At 42.4% G+C, this 26,890-nt stretch overlaps 3 protein-coding genes across 8 annotated transcripts; 1 reads left to right on the forward strand and 2 right to left on the reverse strand.

The window, feature by feature from the left end:
- On the forward strand, positions 1-6,227 carry KIAA1143 (KIAA1143 ortholog). Its single transcript, XM_019724096.3, has 3 exons — positions 1-190; positions 3,673-3,817; positions 4,467-6,227. The coding sequence occupies exons 1-3, from the start codon at positions 83-85 to the stop codon at positions 4,676-4,678; spliced, it is 465 nt and encodes a 154-aa protein (XP_019579655.2). The 5' UTR covers positions 1-82; the 3' UTR covers positions 4,679-6,227.
- Positions 2,786-26,601, reverse strand: ZNF502 (zinc finger protein 502). 6 transcript variants are annotated; one of them, XM_088798224.1, is made up of 6 exons: positions 24,509-24,758; positions 20,458-20,536; positions 18,205-19,949; positions 12,639-12,890; positions 10,734-10,808; positions 7,901-8,123 (listed from the first exon to the last, which is right to left on the reverse strand). In XM_088798224.1, the coding sequence occupies exons 2-3, from the start codon at positions 20,501-20,503 to the stop codon at positions 18,376-18,378; spliced, it is 1,620 nt and encodes a 539-aa protein (XP_088654350.1). In that variant the 5' UTR covers positions 20,504-20,536; positions 24,509-24,758; the 3' UTR covers positions 7,901-8,123; positions 10,734-10,808; positions 12,639-12,890; positions 18,205-18,375. The 6 variants fall into 6 exon arrangements, with proteins under 6 accessions (XP_088654349.1, XP_088654350.1, XP_088654348.1 ...); XM_088798223.1 differs by lacking the exons at positions 7,901-8,123; positions 20,458-20,536 and adding an exon at positions 2,786-6,472 and having other exon boundaries at positions 10,790-10,808; positions 24,509-26,601; XM_088798222.1 differs by lacking the exon at positions 20,458-20,536 and having other exon boundaries at positions 10,790-10,808; positions 24,509-26,601.
- On the reverse strand, positions 6,469-7,763 carry ZNF501 (zinc finger protein 501). The gene has a single exon (XM_074312524.2). It carries the CDS (start codon positions 7,740-7,742, stop codon positions 6,900-6,902), a length of 843 nt encoding a protein of 280 aa, XP_074168625.1. The 5' UTR covers positions 7,743-7,763; the 3' UTR covers positions 6,469-6,899.
- Positions 26,602-26,890: the final 289 nt, after the last annotated feature.

Genomic DNA, 26,890 nt, shown 5'->3' on the forward strand with positions numbered 1-26,890 from the left:
AGGCTCGACATGGCGTCACTAGTGGGCGCCGGCGTCTCTGCAGTGGAAGTGGCCCCGGGGAGCCAGCGTTTCCCGAGTGGCCATGAGCAAGCGGAACCAGGTGTCGTACGTGAGGCCCGCCGAGCCGGCCTTCCTGGCCCGCTTCAAGGAGCAGGTCGGCTACAGGGAAGGACCCACCGTAGAGACCAAGGTGAGCCCGGGACAGTCACGGTCCGGAAACGCGGTCCGCCCCGCCGCTTCCGGCTTCTGCTTAGGCTCGGGGGCCAGGTACTGACCGGTCACTCCTGTTACCTGCGCCCGGCCCCCAGTCCGGGTTGGTTTTGGACCCAGGCTGGTCAAGCAACTACAGCCTGTTGCGCCCAGGAAGCTCTGTCGCTTGTCAGAGGGCTGCTGTATTCTGGTCCTTGGTAGATGGTTAAGAAAGATCACTGTCCTGTCGTTTCTTTCTCACTCGCTTGTTCCAAAACCTGTAGTTAGCAGGGTGGGTGGTAGCGTCGTCCCGTTTTCCAGATAAAGAAACTGGCCACTCGATCAAATGACCCGATATCCTAGGTCTTGAGTCTGAAACATCTTTCGAGAAAGGCCCTTTATCTGTTGCTATGCTTTGTTGTTACCAAAAAATGAAGAAAAAGAAAGTAAGCAAAAGCCCTGAATAGCCTGGATCTGAGTGGAAGAGAAGCTTCAGGAAAGAGCCACATTTGAATAGTTTAGGGATGGGATGGGTGGCGGTCAAGTTTTGAGCCCTCCGGGCTTCCATCCTCCCTGGTTCACATCCCGCCCTATGTAATAGGAAGATTAGTGTGCTTAGGGGTGTGTGGAGAAATAAAGAATTTATTTAGCATTTTGTGTCCAGCACTTGCACTAAGACCCACCCCTCAAGCCACTTAGAGTTTAGCAGAGAAGACTGACTTAAGTGAAATTACTCAATCCGGTGAGTATGTGCGAAACCCACATACACCGGGCCAGGCTCGGAAAGGACAGCGAGATGGGATCTCCAAGTGCCGTATCCTTTAACACCTTCCTGCCTGCCTCATTGCTGCCTTCAGAGGTCACTGCCTCCAGGAAGCTTCCGAAGCGCCCCCAGGACTCCTTTGTTCTTGACTTTGTCCGTACATCATCTGTAACGCTCATCATTTTGCATTGCAATTACTTGCGCTCCTGTGTGTGTGTCCACCACCAAAGAGAACTCTAAGTATTTCAATCCCTCTGTTTTCCCAGCACCTAGTGCAGTGCTTGACATCAAATAGTGGGTGACAAGTTACACTGATTAGATGACTGTGCTATTTAAATGGAATCTTGAGCAAGGGTAGGTCAGCAAGTAGGGATGGAAGGAACAGCATGGTAACGTGTAGAGATGGTGAGTTATGGATTGTATGTACAGAGGACTGAGGGGCAGATGGAGGTTGAGGCCGTATGGACTATTCAATAGGCATCAAGCAGCCATTTTTGGTTACAGATAACATATCAGGGGGTGACAACAAAGAGGATGAGGTTTGAGAAAAGGGACATGGATTCAGCAATGAGAATGTGAGACCTAATTTTCCAGTTTGCTTGAGGTCCTAGTGACGATCACGTGTTCATGGCTAACACCGTGAAGATGACAGCTTGGAATGCTGTCTTAGGAGAACTCTGGAGGGAAAAGCTTTCCAATTAGTATCAGTGATTTGGGCTAACTTATTTAATCAAGACACATTTCTGGAAGAGACACCCCATGTTCCTGTATTTGTGAAACCAACTTCATCCTTAATGGGTTTGGTAATATAATCATCATTCTAATGATCTCTTAACAAAAGGGAAAGAGTTTAATGGGAACTCCTTGTATAATTGAGCTAACTCATTTTATTGAGCTTCTTGAGAGTGAATTTGGAAGTGACTTTGAAGTCCTAAGTGGTTGCTGCCACTGTTCCTTAGACTGTTTCTCTTGTTTTCCAGCCCGTTGCATAAACAAAAAGTCAGAATTAATGATTCTCAATCTAATGAACACCAGGAATGATTTCATTTCACTTTCCCACTTCCTTGGCTAAAAATACTTATCTACTTGTTTGTGGTCATTTATTGGAAACTTGAGAGAAAAGTAGGTAAAACTAATAAATAGTGAACCCACATGGATATCGTTAAAGAGAATGCACTTGTAAGTGATTGGCAGACATGGGCTGTGGACAAAGTGGATGAGTGTGCCTGTGAGTAACTTGCCAGGGCTTCATCCTATTGGTCATTCATGAGATCAACAATTATGTCTTGTTCCTGCTGTTTGCCAGGCTTTCTGCCTTTAGATACAGGCATGAAACCCATGGTATCTCTCTCAGAGGAGCTCACCTAATAGGGGCAGATAGAAAGACACTGATAACACAGTGTGGGACATGCTTCCTGTGAGAGTTAGGCCCCATGTGAGAAAGAAGAGGTGAGATCAGGAAAGCACTTCTGAAGGATCTCAGGCTAGAAGGTAGCTTGAGTAGGAGTTGGCTTTCTAGACACTGGGAACTTTACGAGAGGAGGCAGAGGAGCTAATATGTTCATGGATCTGCGGTATGCAAACCTGGCTGCAGTCCAGAGGCCATGAGCGTGGTTAAAGCTCTGGTTATAGGGCAAGGCCTGATCCTGCAAGGCGTTGTTGTCACGTTTGGGAGACCAGGAAGCTGTGAGAGGTGGACTGACAAGCTATTTGAATAATGTGTAATGGGTGTGCATGCCTTTCAACTCAGCAATTCCACTGTCAGGAACTTACTTACATATAAGTTTGCAAAAGTGAATTAAAAATGCACAAAATTTTTAACGTAGTAGAATACACAAGAAACAACCAAAATTTTTATTTACAAGATACTAGTCAAAAAAACCATGAGATGGCCATATATATAATACTAGGCAGTGATTTTTAAAAATAGATAATTGCGTATGTATCTCAAGGTATTGTGCAAAGATATTTTTTGAGTAAAAGGTTAGGGGAGTGGGGCTTTTATGGTGTCTGACATTTTTTAAAAATCTCAATCAACTGGACAAATGTTACCATTTGTTACATGTGTATAGTGAGTACATGCTTTCTGTTATGTTATTCTCTATACTTTTTTATTTTGGGGAAATTTCATAATTTAAAGAGAAAAGAAAGCACATCACATAGTAGCATCTATAGTATCCTGTTTCTATACAAAATGTTTTAGATGCCTCTCTATTTTTATACACTTAGAAAATAGCTGATAGGATACCTCCCAAACAAGCTGTTGGAAGGGAGGACAGGTAAGCAGAGGTGGGAGAAAGAGCACCTTTTACTTGCTGCTTTCTGTGCCTCGGTGGTGTTTGCTTATTTCTTGGCACACTTTGAGAAGAGATGGAAATGCAAAGGGTTGATAAAGAGCAGAGAACTGATGGGGTTCCGCACTGCCTTCGTAGGCTGGGAACGCCGGCAGCACGTGAAGCAGAGGGCCCCTCATAGACACTGGGGACTAAGATGGGATGCTGCCGACATGGAAACTCATCTCGTAGGACAGGCACCCAAGGGTAACTGGCAGCTAGACCTCTTCCCTACCTGACAGCTTAGGTTCTTAAGAGGTACTTGAAAATTCATTGCCAAATCTAGTCAAGAGTTACCCTTCTTTAGTAATTAGTTTCTCACAGAGACAATGGTTGTATTTGGTTCAAGGTCAGCAACCTACATATCATGTTTGTGTTTTCCCCTAGAGAATCCAGCCCCAGCTCCCAGATGAAGATGGTGACCACAGTGACAAAGAAGATGAACAGCCCCAAGTGGTGGTTTTAAAAAAGGGAGACCTGTCAGCTGAAGAAGTCATGAAAATTAAAGAAGAAATAAAGGCTGCCAAAGCAGGTAAGTCTGAAAGTAATCTGGCTTTTCTACCAATTTAAAGAGACTGGAGTATGAAATTATTTTATATAACTGTTTCAAGGGGGCAGCCCTAGGTTCGAACTTTGCCTGTAACAGTTACCAGATGTGTGACCTTGAACAGGTTATTTCACCTCAGCCTCAGTTATCTCGTCAGTAAAATGGAGACAATCATTGTGTCTAACATATAGGATTGTGAAGAGGATTAAGTGTGAATTTAAGTAAAAGCATCCTGTTTTTAAAAAGTAGGTGGTTAGGTTTACAAACCAGTCCACAGAGATCGATCTATTATAACTAGTGCCTGAAGTATGGTATGCTATACAGTATAGTTTTCATTATTCCTAAATATGTATTACATTGCTTTAAGGGAAAATGCTGCAGTTCCAAACAATCACTTTTCAAAATAGTTAAAAATATAATCTGATTGTGATTGAGGACCAGCAATATTATGGATACTTCAGTAAGTGAATTTTTATGAAGTGATTGCGTGTCTCTGGGCATCTAGCTAGAGGCAGTGGAGAAGACCAGACTGAACTGACTCCAGGAGATCTTTAAATACAGAATGAGATTTTCTTGCCATTTGATCCTCCAATAAAGGCAAAATAATGAGAGAAGTTCTTTGTTTTTGCTGCAGATGAAGAACCAGCTTCCGCTGATGGAAGAATCATGTATCGAAAACCAGTCAAGCGTTCCCCAGATGAAAAATACTTAGGTTTAACAGCAAGCTCAAAAAAGAAGAAGACAAATGAAGATAAAATAAATAAGGAGGACTCGGTTAAAAAGAACTCACAAAAGCAAATAAAAAACAGTAGCCTCCTTTCTTTTGACAGTGGAGATGAAAATTAGTAAGTATAAACATTTTGGACTTGGTCTTTAAGAGTTTATGGAGTGTTTTTAAAAATACTATTTTTTCCTATTATAAAGATAATACAAGTTCATCATAGAAAATACAGAAAAATTTTGTAAGATAAAAACTATAGCCATCCCTCAATATACCTTTGATTTGAAATGCTAACTCTGTAGACGTTAACTATTAACATGTTATTTCCCATGTGGGTGTGTATGTAAGTTATATTTAACAAAATTGAGATTGTATTATGTATGTTCTCTGTACTGCTTCTCACTTGACATCATATTGTGAGCATTTTTCCAGGTCAATAAAACTCCTGACATTAATAGCTACAGAAGATTTTGTAATTAAACAGATCGCTGTTGTACTTCCTCATGAGCAGAACCCCACTTTGGTTGGGGAAGACGATCATGTGTGTAGTTAAGAATACTTCCCCAGCTCCTGCTAACTGTAGTCGTATGACATCCCTGGCAAGCTAGGAGATATAAGTGGGTCTCGTACAAGTAAGGATCTAATTAATACAAGTGATCTTGACACAAGTTAGGATCTAATGTACAACTTGGTGACTATAGCTGATAACACTAAAGAAAAGAGATACAAGTGGAAGTATGCTTAGTAAAACTTCTAGGTTTTTTGATACAGGAGAGATTTGGCAGGCATGAACCTTTGTCTTTCTGTCTTCATCCTGCCTGGAGCCCAGACATGAAACCTAGGAGTACCAGGCCCATTTCTAGGCATAAGGAAGGCAGCCACTTGCTCTGGATGGGACAGTGGAAAGACTCAAGGAGCTTAGATCCTATAGCATGCCTGGAGGAGCTGTAGCACCAACCTTGGGCTGCCAAGCCCTGGAACTGATACATGAGAAGAATAAACACTCTCTTATTTAAGCCCCTGTCAAGTTTGTGCTACGTGCAGCCTAAGTAAGACAGTGGTCAAACATGCTTGTACAAAAACCTCAAAATGTGTTTCTGATGATTCCGTAGGATGAATTCATGGGAGCAGAATTACTGGATCAAAATATTTGAACTTTTTTCTTTAATTCTTAGAAATATTTTTTTCCAGTTTTATTGAGAAATAATGACATCACGGTATAAGTTTAAGGCATCAGCATAATGGTTTGATTTTACATCTATTGTGAAATGAAAAGTATTTGAATATTTTTAAAGCTTTTGATGCTTACTTTCAAATTGCTTTCCAGAGAGGTTTTTACCGTTTTATTCATTTATCATCTGCAAGAGCCCACTTACCTCATCCATGTTAACAGTGCATCAGCCATAGGCTGGCACCAGCCATTTCATTTTTGTCAATTTGACGTATTGAAAATGGTGTTTAACAGTCAAATTTAATTGGCATTTTCTTTGATATACCAGGGAAGCTAAACTGTTTTGTATATATTAACAGGTTATTTTGTATTTTTTTGAATTAACTTTTTGTTCATTTTCGATTAGTATAGCCATATTTTTCTTATAATTTGTAAATTATGTAATCTGTCTTTTGTTGTTGTTCTGTTTCCCAACTTCTGTATTGGATAAAGAATCACCTATATTCTCTTGTTCTTTGTTTTTATTTTTACATTTTAAACTTTGTTCCCTCTGGAATTTATTTTGACATATTTTTTTCTTGAATAATTCATTGTCCCTGAACCACATCTGTTTCTCACTTACTTGAAGGACCATCTGAATGAGAGGTTTATCTAAGTATTGGGGTAGAGAAGGGACAGCAGCACAGTAAAGTCAGAAGTCGCCAAAATCTTAGGAGATGGCAATGGCTCAGGAATGTCAAGAATGTTCCTAAGAAAGAATACAATATGAGAAGCAAAAGTAACTAATGTTGAACTCTGCTTGTTTGCAGTAGCCACATTTGTAAACTTTTGGAACATCTACTACTCAAAACCAATTAATGACAGTTATTTATAATATACATCTCATTTTATTCTCAAGACAACCCTAGCAAGTATCCTCATTCTTTGGGGGGAAGGGGTGGGGAAAACTGAGACTCAGAGGACAAGGTCACACACACAGTAAGTGGCAGAGAAGGCATCAAACTCAAGGCTATCTAGTACTGAGTCTATTTCCTTAACTTTTAGTACACACTGACACTTGCTCAACATACAAAACATTCATCCCAACTGAACACTGAGTCTTAAATTAAACTCCTAAGAACTTAGGAAAAACGGCATTTTCATACAAGTGTTTCCACTCTGGTTATAGCCCAAGTTTATTCTCCAGCATGGAGCTTCTGATGTCGCACAAGTGCTGAACTGTGCCTAAAGGGTTTCCCACATCTGACACACTCATAAGGTCTTTCTCCAGTGTGAATCCTGTAATGTTCACTAAGGTGTGCTTGCTTGCGGAAAGTTCTTTCACACTCACTGCACTTATAAAGTTTCTCTCCAGTGTGAGTTCTCTCATGTTCAACAAGGGAGGAGTTCTGAGTGAAGGCTTTACCACATTTATTACATATGTAGGGCTTCTCTCCTGAATGAATTCTCTGATGCTGCAGGAGGCATGCACTCTGATTGAAGGCTTTCCCACATTCATTACACTTATAAGGTTTATTTCCAGAATGACTTCTCTGGTGACGAGTAAGGCATATGCTCTGGCTGAAGGCTTTGCCACATTCGCTGCATTTATAGGGTTTCTCTCCAGTATGAATCCGCAGGTGTTTAATAAGGGATGGGCTCTGACAAAAGGCTTTGCCGCATTCATTGCATTTATAGGGTTTCTCGCCAGTGTGAGTTCTCAAATGCTGGACAAGGACTGCTCTTGTTTGAAAGGCTTTCTCACATTCATCACATTTATAAGGTTTCTCTCCTGTATGAATCCTCAGATGTTGAGTAAGATTTGACTGTTTACGGAAACAAGTTCCACATTCACTGCACACACAGGGCTTCTCCCCCGTGTGAATCCTCTGATGCTGAGTAAGAGATGATCTCTGAGTAAAGAGTTTTCCACATTCACCACACTTGGAAGGTTTCTTCTGCATGTTAAGTCTCTGATGTTTCATTTGCTGTGAAATCTGGCTGGAACTCATGCTACTTGTAACACGGTGAAGGGGCATCTGTCCAATAGACACAGGTTTAGAGGAAACTTTCTCTCAAATTCATGATACTAACAAGGTACTTTCCAAAGATGACTACCGTTAAGAGTAACACTCCTGAGAAATGTTTGTATGTGTGCAGTGTCGTCCTCTCACTCATTCCTGGAGGATTTCGCCTCCTGTTCCTTGTTCAGCATGCATCTTCAGTTTCTCCAAACGTGAACCCCTGATGACCAGGCTCTGACTCCACATCTTCCTCGAGTCATCTGACACTGTGCCATCAGGGCTGGTCTTGCCTGAAAAAAATCCATGAAGGAAAATGTCCTCTGTGCAGAACAGGGGACCTGCACGTGGAGTCTTGATTTTTATCCTCTTCTCAATAATAAAAAGGGTCACCATGACCTGGGGGAAAGATCAGAATAGGTGATAGGGAGAAAGGGATTACGTAGTGACAGATTTGGGGAAATCTATAAAATTCCCTATCATGATTGATTCTGGAACACTCAAATACTAAAAACCAATCAAAGTAATTTAGGATCACACAGTGATAAACAATAGCAGAATGTGAAAGAGATAAATATACTAATCTTGGGTAAATTAAGTGTCGGGGAAAATTACTACCCACCCATAGTCTTTACTCCTCAAAAAATAGGTAAAAAGTAATTATGTTTCTTTAGGTTGCTTATAAGCAATATCTTGGTAGACTAGTGATAACTGAAGAGTTTCTCAAGATTTCAAAGGTGATCCAGGCTATAACTTTTACTAGGATCATTTCATCAATCTTTCCTTACTCCCTCACCTTGACAGGTGTCTCTTTGGACCTTTCTCTATATATTCAGCATCTATAGTTCTCCCCGTAGGCATAACTGGGAAATCTCTAGGTTTGAAAACTAAAGTCCTGCTTACTGAAAGAAAATAAGATCAGTATTTTGTTTACAGAAAAGTAAGATACAGGTGGTCCTTAGGGAAGAAACTCCCATTTGGACAGTAACTTCATTGTAGCATCAGGGTCCAGGAATTGGCCCTCATTTTTGAAGCCAAAGAAATGGTTCACAATCTGATGTATACTATCAATTCACAAGGAGAATGACACAGAAAACAGAAAGTCCCTTTACTAATTTAGAAAAGTTTAAATTTTGAAAATTTAAAAATTTTTGAAAAAATTTTATGCTCAGTGTTCAGCTGGTTAACACATTCTCTCCACTATAGAAAAATTATATGGGAACCAAATCATTGTCATCAGGACACTCTGTAGGAAGCACATAATTAGAGAGTGGAATACTTAGATAATCTTAATGGCATCAAACATTGAAATCCTGGTGCCCTGAATGAAGGCACACGGAATCAGAGTACAGATATTGAAGCGCCGCGCATCAGCGCCATCTTTCACCAGGATGGTGCTGGAGACAGTGACACATTGTTATTCTGTGAGGCACCATTTTGTTTTAGTTTTCTAATCGTATGTTACACATGAATATATATGCATTTAAAAATATTTAGGTAATATGGAAATATATAGGATAAAATAGTAATTTGTATAACAATCGCTACCCCACCCTACCCAAACCCATTCCCTTCCCAGAGATTATCATTAAGTTTGGAGTATATTCTTTGAGTTTTATTTCTACATATTTTTCAAGACACATATGGCATTTGATTCTCTACATAAATAAAATTCTATAGGTGCTGCTATGCAATTTGCCCTTTTTTTCACTAAAGAATGTGTCTTAGAGATCATTTCATGTTGGTACATACAGATCTACTGGGGATGAGAATGAATTGGTGTATCTGCACAAATTGTTTACACTGGTGTATCTGCACTAATTGTTTATGGTTAGAGACTGAGTTAATGGGGCAGTCCTGTACCACAGTGGTTGTTAAACATACTATGTTGCCTAAACCCATCTCTCGCTGCCATGTATAAACTTCCAGTATGGATGTACTATATATAAAAATAAACTTCAAGTGGTTTAAACAGCTAAACATAAAACCAAAACTCTAACCACACTTTTATTTCCTTTATTTTTATTGTTCCAAAATAACAAGGTTTTCTTTTTTATCATACAAAAAATGCATGTTCATTCTGGAACACTTAGTCTAAAAATGAAATTATTTGAAATCCTGCCACCATGATAGTTGGTGTTTTTTTTTTTAAACTTTTATTTATTTTAAGTGTGTTTCTCCAGGACCCATCAGTTCCAAGTCAACCAGTCGCCTCAATCTAGTTGTGGAGGGCGCAGCTCACAGTGGCCCACGCAGGAATCGAACCAGCAGCCCTGCTGCCAAGAGCACTGCGCTCCAACCAACTGAGCTAACCGGCCGCCCACAATAGGTGGTATTTTGATGAACTTTCTTCTAGGCATCTCTCCATGCATATATACATATATAGAGACATATATGTACATATATTATATGTACATATTAGACTAGACTGTATTTTTCAGGACATAATCATGATGTATTCACAGAGTTCCCATAATCTAAAAATCCAATTCACCCAGTACTATTCTTAGCTAGTTTAACAGATACCCAGGCCAGTAACAATGACAGTTGTGATTACTTAAGAGAACCAGGAACCCATTGCATATTCTCTAAGGAAACATTTAATCACCTTTGCACTGAGTCTTCCAGTAACTTAGTATCAGTTTTCCCTGATCTGACCACTATACCATTAAGGCATTATACTTAGAAGTTCAGTGAGTTGGTTTCAGGGTGTCCCACCAGATGACTGCAGAGGGGGATGGCTAGTCTTGCTACAGGTTAAGTACACGTGGTAAGAAATGTATGCACTCTGATCTGTCCTATAACCAATTAAATTACTCCATAGCCTTCTTCCACAAGGCCACTCTCATTCTGATTTGAATAAGATGGTCCCATTTCTGGAAGGTTCTGTGTCTTCAGTCTGAAGGGTCTAGGTACAGTGGTCACTAGTGGGTCCCACTGTAGGTCTGCCACCACTGCTGAGAACCTCCATGACAACCAATCCTGGCTTTCCACTTAGATGTCACTTACCCAGAGACCAGCTGTGAGAAGCACAAGTAACACTGGTTTGTCTCCTGGGGACTCACCTTGAGGATGAGCAGGAATCTAGACACAGAGGAGAAAGAACACTCATAAATTGTCAGCCTACTTCCTTCATACGCTGGATTCAGGGGAGGGGGGGATCCCAGGAATATCCCATCCCTAACCAAATGACTATTTTAAGTCTAAATGAAAGAATATCATTGTTCTTCTAGATTATCACGAAGCACAAAAATGTCGGTGATTGACTTCAGAGAAATGTGACAATGCACAAAGAAAGAGGGCAGGTGCACCAAAAGACTAACCATCCTGCGGTAAAAATTATTCTACAGGAGATAAGGTTGGAGCCCAAAGCCCCCCATCCCCAATCTAGTAGAGAAGCCACTTACTTCAAAAGTCAAAGACTGTGGGGCTGCGATAAAGGGCAGTGAGACAAGCCCTGGATTGAGTCAAGAAGTCAAGGTTCTAGTCTCCCCTCTGCCACTTCAGTGACCTGAAGCAAGTCACTCAATTTCAACCGATTTTTTTTATGTGCAAAATGAAACTGAAAAACTGGGTATCTAAAGCTTCTTCTCGTACCAACATTCTGTGATTCTTTGGTTCTAAAAAGAGATAGGAAAAAAGCAAAACCCTCAAATCAAGCCCTTCCAGTCCCTCTTTGATTGACCCTGGTTCATTATTTTATTTGAAAAGTACTAACTGAGCAGCTACTATGTGTCAAGCAGTGAGACCACTTCCTTTTGAGAATGGGCTGAGACATCAGCAGGGAAACTCCCCAGCAGTTCTTTTCCCGAAATCAGAGGTAGAGGGATTTCAGGAAAATAAGACTGCCTCTGTTTGAAGTAGAATCTCCAAAAAGAACAAGGGGCATCTGTTGGAAGATGTTAAGGACCCCTCTTAAGAGGAAAGATTTTAAGAAGCCCTCTGAAGAGAAAGGAACAAACACTATTAAAAGGCAGAGACCTGGTTTCCAGTCTAAAACAGCCCAACCCACTAGCACCTCTTGATATGGAACTAATTATTTTCAAACTTCTAGTCAAATTTTAATATTCAGGTGAAAAGTGAACCACCAATTCTTTTCCTTGTGGAAAAGTTTTCTTAATGGTTCCAAGGCACTTCCTCCTCAAAATTATGAATTTCACACTCGTCTCTACTGTAGCTCTTTCCAGCGTTTTAATACTGATGACAATCTGTCGCCCTCTCCTAAACTTGAAAGCACGTGTAGCGTGGGCTCTGGAGCGAGCATTCTCTAGGTTCGAATCCCTGTTCCGACACTTATTAACTAAATGATCTTGGGTAAGTTAACCTTTCTGTCTTCCAATTTTTCAAATGTTAAATGGAGATAGTAACTACTTCATAGGATTGTGAAGATGCATAAATGAGTTAATACGTGGGCTGCATGTACATTACAGGCTGGTAAGCACTCAACCAATAGTACCTCAGCAGTTAATCATTATTGATAAGTCTTCACACAGTACCTATTCTGTTGCTGTTAGAATAAAAACTTAATGAAAGGAAGGAAATAACACATGTGATACACTCATTCAACCTGCACCACTTTGTGAAGTGGCAAAGCAAGGAATAGTATTCGATTCTGGAAACCAGAAACCTGAAGTGGGACTTAGAAGCTCGCTTGCCCGCTCAAGTACATACAAATGGAACCTAGGTCTCCCGACTCCCAGACCAGGACTCTCCAACAGCCTTCTTCCTTCCCTCTCCAGGGCGAGGGGCCCCGGACCCTTGGTCTCCACTCCCAAGGTGCCTGCTCGCCGGAAGGAAGAAGCGCCGCCGTCCGCCTGCCCCGGGGCCCAACAGCGGCGCGGGAGCCGAGCCGCCGCAGCCGGGCAAGGGTAACAGCGCTGGGCAGGTGCTCCCCGAGGCGCCACCCACACGCACCTTGCGACACCCCGCTGAGTCTGCGGTTCCCGGGCTGCAGCTACAAGTCCCTGACGCTCCCGGCCTCCATGACGTCACCAGGCCGCGCCGCGGTCGGGCACCACTACCACCGCCTCTCTAGGAAGGCAGGAGCGGCTTCATCTCGGTGGTTCCTCCCAGCTCGGAGCCTGGGGTTTTAGAGCAGAGCTGCAGAGCCCGGCTCCAGAAAGTGCGCAAACCCATCTCAACACGCCCCTTTCCGAAATAGGGAGGCTAAACAGAAGTGAGAGTGGGGGCCGACCACAAGAAGCTCTTACTACAGGGTAATTCGTCCTGTAATACGACTCCATTTATTTTCCTAAAAATGTCCGTGTTACTGTCCTTTGGAGGTCTTCTCAACACCTTCAGAAAATTGGCTTCAACCTTCCTTACATTCTCACCTGCCTGAAAATTGGCTCCCTCACAGCAATTCCAAACACCCTGCTGCCTTGGACTCTTTGTTCAACAACTAGGCAAAAGAACAAGAGCTCTGTTTTGGGCTTAAGTCCCAGATTCTGTGTGTGAACTTGGGCAAGTTTACACTTTACCTCTCTTTGCGTGTTTCCTCACTGATAAAACAGAGATAGTAATGGTACTCAATTTCATTGGGTGGAATAAATGAGTTTCTTGTGAGGAATAAATAAGTTTAACTCGTGTAAATTACAAAAAACTTCTGGTGTTTAATCATGTTTAGTGGAAGGCTGGTTGGCTCAGTGGTTGGAGCAGTGCTCAGAACACCAAGGTCCCCGGTTGGATTTCCACGTGGGCCAGTGAGCTGCGCCCTCCACAACTAGATTGAAAGAAACAACAACAAAAAACGACTTGACTTGGAGCTGATGGGTCCTGGAAAAACACAGTTCCCCAATATTCCCCAATTTAAAAAAAAAAGTTATCCTACAGTAACCTTTTTTAAAAAATGTTCAGTAATGTTCATCCTATTGTGTTTCTCAAATCCCAGCTCCAGCCAGTCGTTCTGCATTGAGCTTTTCAGCCCTCAAGTTAGTGGCCCTACCCGCCGTTTTGCAAAACTTCAGATCTTGCTGGTCCTCATTCAGGAACACTTTGCACGTGAGGGCAAATCCTGACTGATGTGCCCCAAGGATAAAGGCACAGGCAGCAGAGCACCCGATCCACTTCCAAGCCTTCCTACCCATGCGTAAGCTCAGGAAAACAGGGCTGTCTGCTCAGCATCACATCCCTAGTGTGCAGCAGCACACACCGAGTCAACACTTGAATAAATGAATGAGATGCAGCAAATTTCCAGATGGGCTGATTTCCCAAAATGGAGCCCCTAATTTAGGAGCTGAAATCAGGTGTGCAGATGCCACAGACTGAAACCATCACTAACCATCTTCCGGTAAAAGAGGACCCTTTGTAGAATTGTCAGCTGAAATGCCAGGGAACAATGTTGAGCTTGCCTTTTTCACCAGTGTCTATGTTGGAATCAGATAGCAAGTTCTAACCCCGGCCCTAACATCCCACAGGCCAGAGAGCCTAGGCTAGGGCTAAGTATTTTTTTCATTAAGCTTCAAAGAATCTCTAAATCAACAGGTTCTGCTGTGTGGAAACTAATCCTGGAGGGGGGCACCCTCCAGGGTGACCCCATCTGGAGGCAGAACAGGTTACTAGAAACAGAAATCATGCTAACAGCAATTTGGGCTGAACTCCTTTCACTGAAAGGTAGAAAATGGATGGAAGTGATGGACACCAAAACCATTCCACAAAATGGAAACCACCTGGGATAAAGGCTAGATTTCTGCATTACGTAGGAAGAATGGTGGGATCAAAATGCAAAGTCAACTTATTTCTCACCTTCACTTACATGCAGGAAGGTCTGATTCTGAGAGCCCAAGCTTCTTGATCTAAAGTGAGCTCCTCCCCTCCTTAGGAGTAGGGCAAGGCTGGAGCCTTACGTGGCCAATATACTTGTGTCTTATAACAGACACAAGTAACAAGGCATCATGTAGCAGACGTACAACCAACAGAGAAATCTGAAGGAAAAGCCAGAAAGAACAACTTCACTTAACACTTACTAGCTAAGTGACCCTGGCAATTCCAATGACCTGTTTTCCCTTTTGTTGTTTTTAGAATCAAATGTGGCCTCATCCCTTGGGGTCCTTCTGAAGTCACTACTTACATTTCAGCATACTCCGAATAAGCTACACATTTTTTTTTTTTTTTTTTTTTTTAAGGAGGGCGCAGCTCACAGAGGCACATGCGGGGGTCGAACCAGCAACTTTGGTGTTATCAGGACCAGGTTCTAACCAACTGAGCTAACCGGCCACCCTGGCACATTCCGTTTCTTTATCATTCCAGAGCCTAAGGAAAACCATGAGCTCAGTACTTCCATGTTGGGAATTCTAAGCTCAACTGCTCTCCTGCCGGGCCAGCATCACTGTCCAGCGTGTGCTATTTCATGGGTATTCCTGTTGACATAGCTATGCTTCCACAGCTGCATGAATTTCCCTCTTCCTGCTGACCCTGACACTAACATATCTGAAAGTACTTTGTTAAACTGTGGTGGGACTTTCAAATGCCTAATTTTAACACAAATTTTTTTGTTGTTGCTACAAACCATTTCTTTTTATGGGATCCTCTGCTTAATACAACCACACACTCTGTATCTCACAGAAAGGTTTAGAATTCTCCTTGCAAACAGTTAATGACACACTCATGTACTCACTACACCTCCTTTCTGTGGGCCAGAGTCACAAGTTGGCATGGAGAACTGTCTGACTCAATATTTTAGTTGAGCTCAACAAATACTTATTAAACAACTAGTAAGTGCGAGACTGTGGATACAGAGATGAATAAAATAGCACATGGCCCAATGTATGTAACATGAAAATGATGAAGATACAAAATATAGAAATAATTAAAAATAGGTAAGGTCAGAGACAGCTTTAAGGTGATGTTGCCTGAACACATTTATAAGTGACAAATGGGAGCTTTCCAGGCAAGCAGAAGCAGGGCAGGTTACTGAGGCAATAGGCAGTTTGTACAGAGGAGCCACAGTAGAGTCCAGTAGTGATGCAGAATCGTAAGAATGTGTGCTATGGAACAGAATGTGCAAGGCAGGAATGGCAGCTAACGGCGATGTAGGCACAGGCCAGCTGAGGGGCCTGTGCAGCCTCTTTAAGGGGCTAGAATTTTATTCTGAGAGAGAACACTAGAACTGCCACAGTTGTTTTGCAAAGACATCCAGAATAAATGTGAAAGATGGCCTAGTGGGGCAAGAAACTTAAAGGCTGGTTAGGAAAATATAAAAATTCTCTAGGAAATAAACTGGTGAATTGGACTAAAGCAACAGAAGTAAAGATGGCTTCCAGATTTAGGAGATAATGTCAACAGCATATAATAGTTGATTGAATATGAAGACTGAAGAAAAAGGAAGATTGAGGAAGAGAGAAATTCCTCTTGGGGCCAATCTGGAGTGACCTACACAACGGGCTGGCAACTGAGAGAAACTTAGGAACAAATATGTGCAAATGTGAGAATACAGGATAAGGGCAGTGGAAAGATGATGCGTTCTTTTCCTTCTTGTTTCCCCAGGAAGTGAAAATGGTACCAGATTCTCAGCCTGAAGATTAAAAACTCAAGAGTTGTGCCCATTCCATTTCAGAAAATATTTCTAACAAAAACATTAACATCTTTCACCCTTAAGGTTTTACCATTTCTTCCTCAAGAAAACTCTTACACCCTCTTTATCTCCACTCAAGACTCCAAAGATAGCAGTGTATAGATATTATGCTAAATACTTACATATCCGGAAGTTCCTAAAGTTTCTGGAGGGCAAAGATTTATTAGAATATATTAATTCAAAAAATAAATATCAAACATTTACTATGTGCCAGCAATAAATTCTACAGTTAGTTTTCATTTGGAAAGTATAAACATGTTGACATTTGCTTTCAGTAGACTGCACTCGTATGTATATTTTTATGAGTATAAAATATAAACTTCTCATTGGGTTATTTTTGCCCATAAAATATTAATTTACTCAAACATAAATTGCTCTGTGCCAGGTTTTGAGAACCTAATCTTCACAGCTGCGGGACAAGTGTATGTGATATTTCCGCTACATTCCCATTAATGGTAATTAACGGCTCAAAGCATTATAGTTGCTCTGGAAAAAAAATTCAATGCTCAGTTCCAAACAATCAACCATTCCAGAATCAATTTACTTTTGTTTTTAATAATCATATATTTTTAAAACTGTATAAGCTTCAGAGCATAGGAACGGTTTCAAGTACCAGTCAAAGGTTATCCTCACTTAATCTTCCCGAGTTGAATCTTTGGGTAGCAGTTAAGAACATGAAAGGGAGTGGGGAAATAGAGAAAAAAGCATGCCCTTTCTCTCAAAAGAATAAAATACCATCAAAGTCAGTAGCAACCAGTGACATCTTGATTTTCAGGGATTTGAAAAAGAAGTAATCCTCTATAACGCTTTCCAAATTCATCCCCTGAGAAGTGTTTCCCTACACACCCCTAACCTGCAGGGAAGGTTAAATATCCAGGAATAAGACAGGCCCAAGAAAAAAAAGAAACATCTGAGATCTAACAAATCTATAGTTATAGCACCAATGGCATAATTACGTGAAACCCAGCCCTCCCTGCTACAGTGATCAACATATTATTAAGGACTGGTCCAGCAGCCCCCAACTACAGCCAACCTAAAAGGCTGTCTTCCTTCATCACTAATGCTTTCTCCTCCGTAAGAGCCAACAAACCAAAACCCACTTCACTCAGAAACTGTTAATCTCCGTGGGTCCCTCCCCACTGGTCCCTGTGAACCAGCGATCCACCCAAAGTTACGAGACAATTGTATATCTCAGTCATCTCAGTCCATCGCAGAGATATGTTGGTGGTTTGCTCAGTCACATGCAGGATTCCTGCTCGGCGGCCTCTTATCGCCAGCAGCCTAGCACAGGCCATGTCCTTCCTGGGTAAGCCAGTATTCCTCTGGGACAAAGGCTGGGTGTTCCTCTCCATGGCCCTCTGAGTGAATCTCCCTTCCCACAACCTGGTATCAATCTAGAAGTCTCAACTGACCTATTTCCTTCTTAACCCCAAATCACCCTCCAGCTTTTTGAAAAGATCAGGAAAGATCTCCCTCACCCTGATAAAAGCCTTCTTTACCAACGTAGCTGTAGCAATCAGCCCAGTTCTTGCCACGTATCCCCTTATTTGTTGAATGAATATGGACTGTCTTTCACTTGTTTCTGTCTCCCATCCCTGGGACCACTTCCACAGGTTAAGCAGCCTCCCCCACACTAGCATGGTGAGAGCTGCCTCAGACATCTGGAGGCTGCTTAGCACTAACTCAGAATTGCTGCCACTTTCTCAATGACAAAGTATTTGAAAAAGGCACCTCATCCTACTAGTCAGTGAACATACGTGACAAGCTGGGAAAGTGGGGCAGGGGTGTAGTAAGCGCTAACTTAACAAACGGCACCTCAAGGTATGAGAGTCACAGGGAGAGTGGCAAGCAGCAAGGATTTATCTAAAAAGCAGGAACTTTTCTACCCTGTACTCCCAAGATGCCCACCTGGAGTAGGCTTTGCATTCTCCAAGATCCCACCGACATTTCTGGAAATACTCTTTTGAGTGCAGTCGCCAAGGCTCCTTCATCCGTCACTCCAGGAACTCAACCTGCCCCTCTCCCAGCCAGATTCCTACCCACCATTTCTAGGGAAACTGTCATAACCTAACACCAGGTTTATTCACCACTGTGAAGTTTCTGATGTCTGAAAAGGACTGAACTATGTCTGAAGAATTTTCCACATTCAATGCATTCATAAGGCTTCTCACCAGTGTGAATCCTGTAATGTTCACTAAGGTGTGCATACTTGCGGAAGGTTTTCTCACACTCACTACATTTATAGAGCTTCTCACCAGTGTGAGTTCTATGATGTTCAGTAAGAGATGAGCTATGAGCAAAGGCTTTCCCACACACTTTACATTTATAGGGCTTCTCTCCAGTATGAATTCTCATATGCTGAGTGAGGCAGGTATTCTGATTGAAGCCCTTCCCACATTCATTGCATTTATAGGGTTTTTCTCCAGTGTGACTTCTCTGATGCCGAATAAGGCAAATGCTCTGAATGAAGGCTTTACCACATTCGCTGCATTTGTAGGGTCGCTCCCCTGTATGAATTCTCTGGTGTTTAGTGAGTGGGGTACTCTGAGTAAAAGCTTTGCCACATTCCTTACACTTATAGGGTTTCTCTCCAGTATGAATCCGCAGGTGTTTAATAAGGGATGGGCTTTGACAAAAAGCTTTGCCACATTCTTTACATTTGTAGGGTTTCTCTCCAGTATGAATTCTCTGATGCTGAGAGAGGTTTGCCTTTGTTTGGAAAGTTTTCCCACATTCATCACATTTATGGGGCTTTTCCCCCGTGTGAATTTTCTGATGTTGTGTAAGGTTTGAGTGTTTGCGAAAAGAAGAGCCACATTCATTGCATAAATAAGGTTTCTCACCAGTGTGAATTCTCTGATGATGAATGAGGTGTGTATGCTGATTGAATGCCTTCCCACACCTATTACATTTATAAGGTTTCTCTCCAGTGTGAATTCTCTGATGTTCGGTGAGATGTGAATGATTGCGGAAGGAATTTCCACACTCATTACATTTATAAGGTTTGTCTCCAGTGTGGATTCTCTCATGCTGAGTAAGAAAGGATCGACATCGAAATGTTTTCTCACACTGCTCACATCTGTATGGTTTCACTCCAGTGTGAATTCTTTGATGTTGAACAAGGAATGAACTACGACTAAAGGCTTTCCCACATTCTTCACATGTGTATGGTCTCTCTCCAGTATGAGTTCTCTGATGTTGGGTAAGGGATGAGCTCTGAGTAAATGTTTTTCCACATTCATTACACTTCCAAGACTTTTTTCGTGTGGAGAGGGTTGGGCATCTACTTTGGTCTGAAATCTCATTGGTGTTTACGCTACTTGTCTCCCACTGATGTAGACTCTCTTCTGTAGAAACCCTGAGATGTGTAACAAGGCTTGAGGTCAAAAGCAACCTTTTCTCAAAATTATATTCTTGGCTAATCATTTCAGGTGTTGCTTCCTTGTGGATGAAAGTTATTCCCTCAAAAACTCCTTCCTCAAAAAAGCACGTCCCAGGAACCTCTCCCATAGAGTTTTCCTTCATGCTCTGACATGCATATTTTTCTTCGAATATAGAATCCTGCGATTCATCCTCTTGGAATCTCTTTTCTACTATCCCTGGTGAATCAATTTCAGAGGCATCCTGCTCTGGTGCAGGCTTGTTCACCCAACCTGAAAGAAACCATCAGAATGAGTATATCTTGTGCAGAGCAAGGTGGAGGCCCCTGAAGTTCTGGGACCTAACGTTGACAGGTCTCAGTAAGGACCAATAACAGCAAGTGGGACAAGTAATTCAAAGTTGCAAGTGGTGAAATAGATCCACATCTATAAGGTGATCACCATAAATGAAGAACCCACAGAAAGAGCAGCTACAGACACCAAGAGACAATGGAGACAAGGGCAAAACAACAATAGGCTAATGACTAGGGCAAGACAAGAAACAAAGATGGTTTATATTCAAAGAATGGAGGATAGTGAAAGAATATTAAAAGGCAAATGCTGGAGATGAGAGAGAAAATGAGTCCTGGGGGAAAGTTGGCCCCAAGAGATGCTTACCCACATCTGCCCCAACATCCGTAAAAAGAGAAGGTAATTTTATCTCCTGAGCTTCATTCAGTTCCTCTTGTAAATCGTCCCAAGCCCTGCCTTTTCTCCCTTGGGTTGTCCCTTAATCACTCACCTGGACAAATCTCTTTTCCAATCTCTCTCTCTTCAGCTCCTTGCATATTCAATATCCACAAATCTTCTCTCTGCTTTAACTGTAAAAATACCTCAAGGTTGGAAAACTGGGAGTCCTGCTCATGGAGGGGAGGAGTGGGGTAGGGGATATCATTGTCCCAGTAAACAGAAAAACGAGAAAGAGTTGTTGCCTAGGGATACAATCTAATAATTCACATAGACCCTATCAGGATAGCAATGTGACTTCATCAGCAAGAATCAGGGATGGCTTTCAGCCTTCTAGGTTTACAAACTCCCTTTGTCAGCTGTCTAAAAAGTGACAGCCAGACAAACTGATATATTAACAAACACTCCGTGCTTGATGAATAATCAAGAATGTTATTTTAATGATAAAGACAACTACAAAGTGGATAGGAATATTCGTGTTAGTATACTCTGTCCATTATACTATAATCTATATGAAAAGTTAATTGACAAAATAAAAAGTTGCATGGGAAAATGGCCTCACAGCAAGGCTAATGCATTAAGTCCGATCCACCCACCTCCACTATGTGCCAAGGAACTGGATAGTAGTTAGGGAACTCTCCATTTCCTACAACCTAGAGATACACTGATTGTGTTTTATTCTAAAAGTCATATCAAACAGTTTTTCTTCAGGCACAGCTCAATATAAGACTGTATGCTGCAGTTTAAATAAAGCACTTTGTGAAATAGTTCTTGACTTACAAAAGAGCTGCAAAAATAATACAGAGAATTTCTGGTGTTCAGAATGTCAAAATCACACCTGGGCATCCAAAAATGTCTTAAATCTCTTAACAGTATATATCAAAAGTTAACCATGATCAGTTTGAGGAATAAGATTATGGTAAACTTTTGTTTTAAAGCTTATATTTTTGTAATGCTTGAAAATTTTCCTGTAAAAACAAAACAAAAAAAACTTGGGTCATCAGAAAAAAAAAAAGAAAAAATATAAACAGATGAGTAGAGATTTATGTACAAAGATCACATTGTTACTATAATTGTAAAAACACAGGCAAATAAACATTGATGGCATATCAATATGATAGATTTTGAAACTACTAAAAATGTTTTCAAAGAATATTCATGAGAAAATACAATGTTAAAAGAGGATACAAAACATAAGACAAAAATATGTGCACATATACTGTGTTTCCCCCAAAATAAGACCTAGCCAGACCATCAGCTCTAATGCGTCTTTTGGAGCAAAAATTAATATAAGACCCACGGGGCCAGCACGGTGGTTCAGGAAGTTAGAGCTCCATGCTCCTGACCCCAAAGGCTGCCGGTTCGATTCCCACATGGGCCAGTGGGCTCTCAACCACAAGGTTGCCAGTTCAATTCCTCGAGTCCCGCAAAGGATGGTGGGCAGCGCCCCCTGCAACTAAGATTGAACACAGCACCTTGAGCTGAGCTGCGGCTGAGCTCCCACATGGCTCAGTTGGTTGGAGTGCGTCCTCTCAACCACAAGGTTGCTGGTTCGACTCCCGCAAGGGATGGTGGGCTACGCCCCCTGCAACTAGCAACAGCAGCTGGACCTGGAGCTGAGCTGCGTCCTCCACAATTAAGACTGAAAGGACAACAACTTGAAGCTGAACGGCACCCTCCACAACTAAGATTGAAAGGACAACAACTTGACTTGGAAAAAAGGCCTGGAATTACACACTGTTCCCCAATAAAAAAAGTCCTGTTCCCCTTCCCCAATAAAATCTTTAAATATATATATATATATATATATAAATATATATTATATATGACCCAGTCTTATTTTACTATAACACCGGGTCTTATATTAATTTTTGCTCCAAAAAACGCATTAGAGCTGATGGTCCAGCTAAGTCTTATTTTCGGGAAAACATGGTACCAGTACTAAGTAAGCATTCAAAAAACAGAAACTATTATTAATATATAGAGATATTTATAACACACACACACAAAGGACAGAAGAAAACCCATCAAAATGTTAACACACTGATCTCTAGGACATTCAACAAGTTACTTTCCTTTTTCCTTTATACTCTTCTATATATTTCACTTTTCCTACAATAAACGTGCATTACTTTTATAGTCAGAAAAAGTTATTTTAAAAATGACAAATTTCACTCATGGATTTCAATACCCCCCAAAACAGAAACAAAAACAAAAGCCAGACCCAATGGATATGGTTATTGACCTCCCATTCAGAATAAGATTCAAGTGGATTGGACTGGGAGTCAGGAAACTTTGCTCTGTCATAGCCCATGTGAATGCGCCTACATAACAGGCTACCTGAAAAAGGTGACAAATTAGACAATATCCATGAGTTCTTCCAGCTCTAACATTCTGTGAATCCCTGAGTAAATGAGTTCATTCACAGAAGGCATTTATGAAAACCTGCCACAAAGTAGGCACTCAACACTGGTTAAGTGCTGTTATTATGTTTTACACTAAAAGCTATGAAGAAAAGACATGTTGGTAACGACCAGTCCCCTCCAACTGTGGATCATCTGAGCTGTCAGAAGTTTGTTTAGGTCAAACTGCAAACTTTTTCTGCAAAGGGCTTAAAGCAAACATTTTAGCCTTCGTGGGCTAAACGGGCTATATGATCTCACTCTGTGTTACTATTCAACTTTGCCTTTATCGTCTGAAAACAGAACTAGCTAATATGTAAACAAAAGCTATTTCAATACTTTTTTAAAAAAAAAACAGGTAGTACAAAAATAATGGCCACCGTTTGCTATCTCCTTGATCTGGAAGTTCACCAGAATAGAATTTACAGATGTTTCCACAAATGCCTAGTGTGGAATAATCTGATTTTTAGTGATTTTAAGATGCTAAAAGGCTCTGTCTGAATCCAGATTTGGGGTGAGATCCGCATTACAGTGAAGGATAAAAGGAAAGAAGCTTTTAATAGCTTCATCCTGTTGAAAGTAATAGGCAGCTGATACCTTGTAAGATTTCTCCCCACTGCTACCTCCTAATCCCCCAATAATCCCCCTCAAAGGATTCTGGGCAAGCCCAGTAGGGTTTTTCAAAAATTTGAAACCACCATTCTTTCAATAAGCCCACATTTAAATGTACTCCTCTTTGAAATCTTTCTGGGATTTGTCAGTTGGCCAAAGTAACATACTCACCGACGCTGCAGCTGCACACTGGATCTATCTCTTTTGCAACCTTGAGTTGCTTACCAGCAATGTGTCCTTGGACAAGTTATGTATTCTCACCATTTCCTCATTAAAAACTATAGATAATGCGTTGTTGGGAAGGTTAAATAAATTAGCAAAACTGCTTCAAACAATGCCTTGTACATGTTAAGTGCTAAATAAATGCAGTGTAAAGTCATAAAAATCTGCTGACACATATATGTATCTTCCAGCACTAACTGGAAGCATCTTCTCATTTGGCAGGCTCCAGCGTCACTCATTCTGTAACCCCGCCCCTGAATTCACTGCAATATTGGCAAGTAACGGATAGTAAAATTTTGATGGAAAACATTTGACGTCTGCATACGTGCTATCACATGCATGCTGTCGACTGAGCCTTGTAAAGAAAGGAAGGCAGGGATTATTAGACTGTTCAACTTTAGAGATCAACGAACAGGCTCTGTATCCTCGGAAATTACAACCCAGGTCTCAAGACTCCCCATCTTGTGCGCTTAGCACTATTTGCCGTCTCCTAGTACGAGGGTCCCTATGAAGGTTTCTGAGCTGCAGGACTGATTGGGGGAAGTAGCTGGTACCAGACCGAGAACTCTGGGCCCTGGGATTTCGTTTCCGAACACGGGACCTAGCGCTTCATCATTTATGGACCACTCAGATCACCATCCATCCGTTCATTCACTCCACCATCTTCGCAGGCGTCTCTTCTGGGCCGGGGCGGGTGCTGGGCCCCGGTGAGTGCAGTGCTGGGGGCGCCGGGAGTTCCGGGTCGCACGCACAGGCAGCGATCCCGGGGAGAACGAAGCCATCAGGCTTCCCACACCAGCCTCCGGCCGGCCGCCCCCTAATCGCTGCCCGCGGATCCGCTCTTTCCCCTCCCAAGGCCCCGCCGCTCACCGTGAGCTCCAGGCGATACCCTCCGAGCGGTGACTGCGGTCTCAGGGGTGCGGGAAACCCCGGGACGCCCGGTTCCCCGCCGCAGCCGGAAGAGCAGTGGCGCGTCCGGTAGTGCGTCAGCAGCGGCCTGTGCCCCTCCTCTCCCGCCTCCCTGGGCTGCTTCTCTAGGAAGCGGGAGGAACATCTCGATGGAGGCCTCAAGGAAGGGGATTCGGGGTTGCTCTCTCTCCAAACCCAGCAGTGTTCCTGATATCCGATTAAATACCACCTTGGCCTGGAACACAGTGGCTACCTCATCCCTAAGGAAAACTACCTGAGGGCGTAAGGGTTGGAAAGAGTCCTGGGCAGTAGTCAGAATGGACCATCTCAGCAAAGGACTAGTGCTGGTATATCCTGCTAAAAGCCCTTAAGCACCTTGAATGATCCCGTTTAGTTAGAAGACTGGACAAATCCCAATCTAGACCTCCATACACTGACTTCAATCACAAGTACCTCTTATTCTGCTGTCATACACGTCCTCGTCGAACATAACTGAATTCCCCGTGCCATCTCATTCCCCTGACATCTCTGGCCTGTTTCTAATGCTACATCTTTTTATCAGGATTTGCCCCTCTGGAATATTCTCCCTCCTCTCTACCTACTCTCCCCCATCTCGGCCGTTCAAGTCATACTGGTTCTTGAGAAGCCACTGCCAATCCTTACTTGACCACCTTGGCTGTTGCCTGCACTGGTCTTTACACTCCATTATCACCCTGTATGAGTAATTCCAGTTCTAGCTGGCCTCCTATTCAGCGGCCTCCTAAATACACACGTGTCCACTTTCATACATTATCAGGGAGTAATACACGGTAACATTCCACCCAAGGGCAACTATGAAGGATCCAATTCACTTGTACACAATTCTGGTACCCAGTTATACGGAGCTATTATTTACCATTATAACCCAGTGTTTAGCAGTGTCTGGCAGAGAGGGTATTCAATAAGAACTTGTTATATTCATTAATCAGATACACGTAAACTTTAGATTTGCATCTTTGAGAAACTGAAAAACGCAAGTGTCAGAGATTAACTCCAGAAAACAAGCTAGCTGTACATCTGAAAGGAACACCATCTAGGAAAACCATTAAGCACCATCAAAAATCTCTGGGCTCTCTATTGTTCAGACACCAGAGAGAACTTGCCCTGTGACAATTCTTGACCTTTTAAATAAAATTTGAAGGCCTTTGCCTGGCACTCCAGGCCCTACCTGATTTGACACCGGTCTCCTTGTAAGGCAGGGTCTCTGGTCCCGCTCCCGGGACAAGAACGCAGGATATGGTGAGGCCAAAAAGGAACACCCACGGAGCCATAGATAGGGGAGTCATACCACTATATTCTCACTGGCGGCTGGGTTGGAGACACAGGAAGCAGGAGCCACACGGTCTGCCATCTGCTGTCCACTTCTCTGCCAACCAACGAAGCCCGTAGCTTGATCCCAGCAGGTGTATTAGTGGCTAATGGCTAACCAGTAACAGCTGATGGCCACCCAGCCACAGCGGATGGCCATCTGATCACAGCTGATGGCCATCTAATAACTGAGCCAGCACCTTTCCGTGTGAGATCAAGAACCTGGAAACTGCTCTCTGGGACTCTGTCCCCACACTCCCATTCTAGCTTTTTCTCCCACTACACCCCAAATAACACTGACAGTCTTCTTCCAACACACTGATTTCCACCATTGTGTCTTTGCCCATCTTGTTTTCTTACCCTGGAATGGCCAGCCTCCAAGCTCTCTACCCTTTGAAACCCCAGCTCTTTTCAAAACCCAGCTGAAATGCCACCTCCTCCAGGAAGCCTTAGGTAGTTGTTTTATGTACTTTTGAGCTTTAAGCAATCTTTCTTTCCCTCATGAGCCTTCCCTTATTTCAATTTGACTTGTACTTTATCTGTTTACATAACGCACTGCACTTCATTTTGAGTTCCTGGAAGACAGGCAACTGTTAGCTGGCTAATACTTTTTGTTAACCTGGGAAAATACCTAAGAGAGGTACCCCCCCCTGCGTCCCATCCTCGCCATTCCTTGGGAAAAGAGGACAGGAGCTCCTGACCCTGTAATAGTCTGGTCTCCATTTTTTCTCCTCCTTTATTGCACCGTCCTCCATAGCTTTAGAGACAGGGATCTTTTTCTTCAAGCCCCATTTTTTCCAGAGGGATGGATCCTTTCTGAGGCTATTGGTGACACAGCCCCTACCTGACACTGAGGCAGGGAGCAGACCTGGCAAAGGGTGAAGGTGCCAGGAAGCCTGAGGGTATTGGTATGTGAGAACAGCCACATGATGGAGGTTTGAGGGTGTTACTGTACAGAAACACTGGAGGGAGGAGACCCACATTCTGGGCTCAGCT

The sequence above is a fragment of the Rhinolophus sinicus genome, chromosome 5, assembly GCF_057876585.1.
Source record: "Rhinolophus sinicus isolate RSI-liver-muscle chromosome 5, RSI-T2T, whole genome shotgun sequence".
NCBI lineage: Eukaryota > Metazoa > Chordata > Mammalia > Chiroptera > Rhinolophidae > Rhinolophus > Rhinolophus sinicus.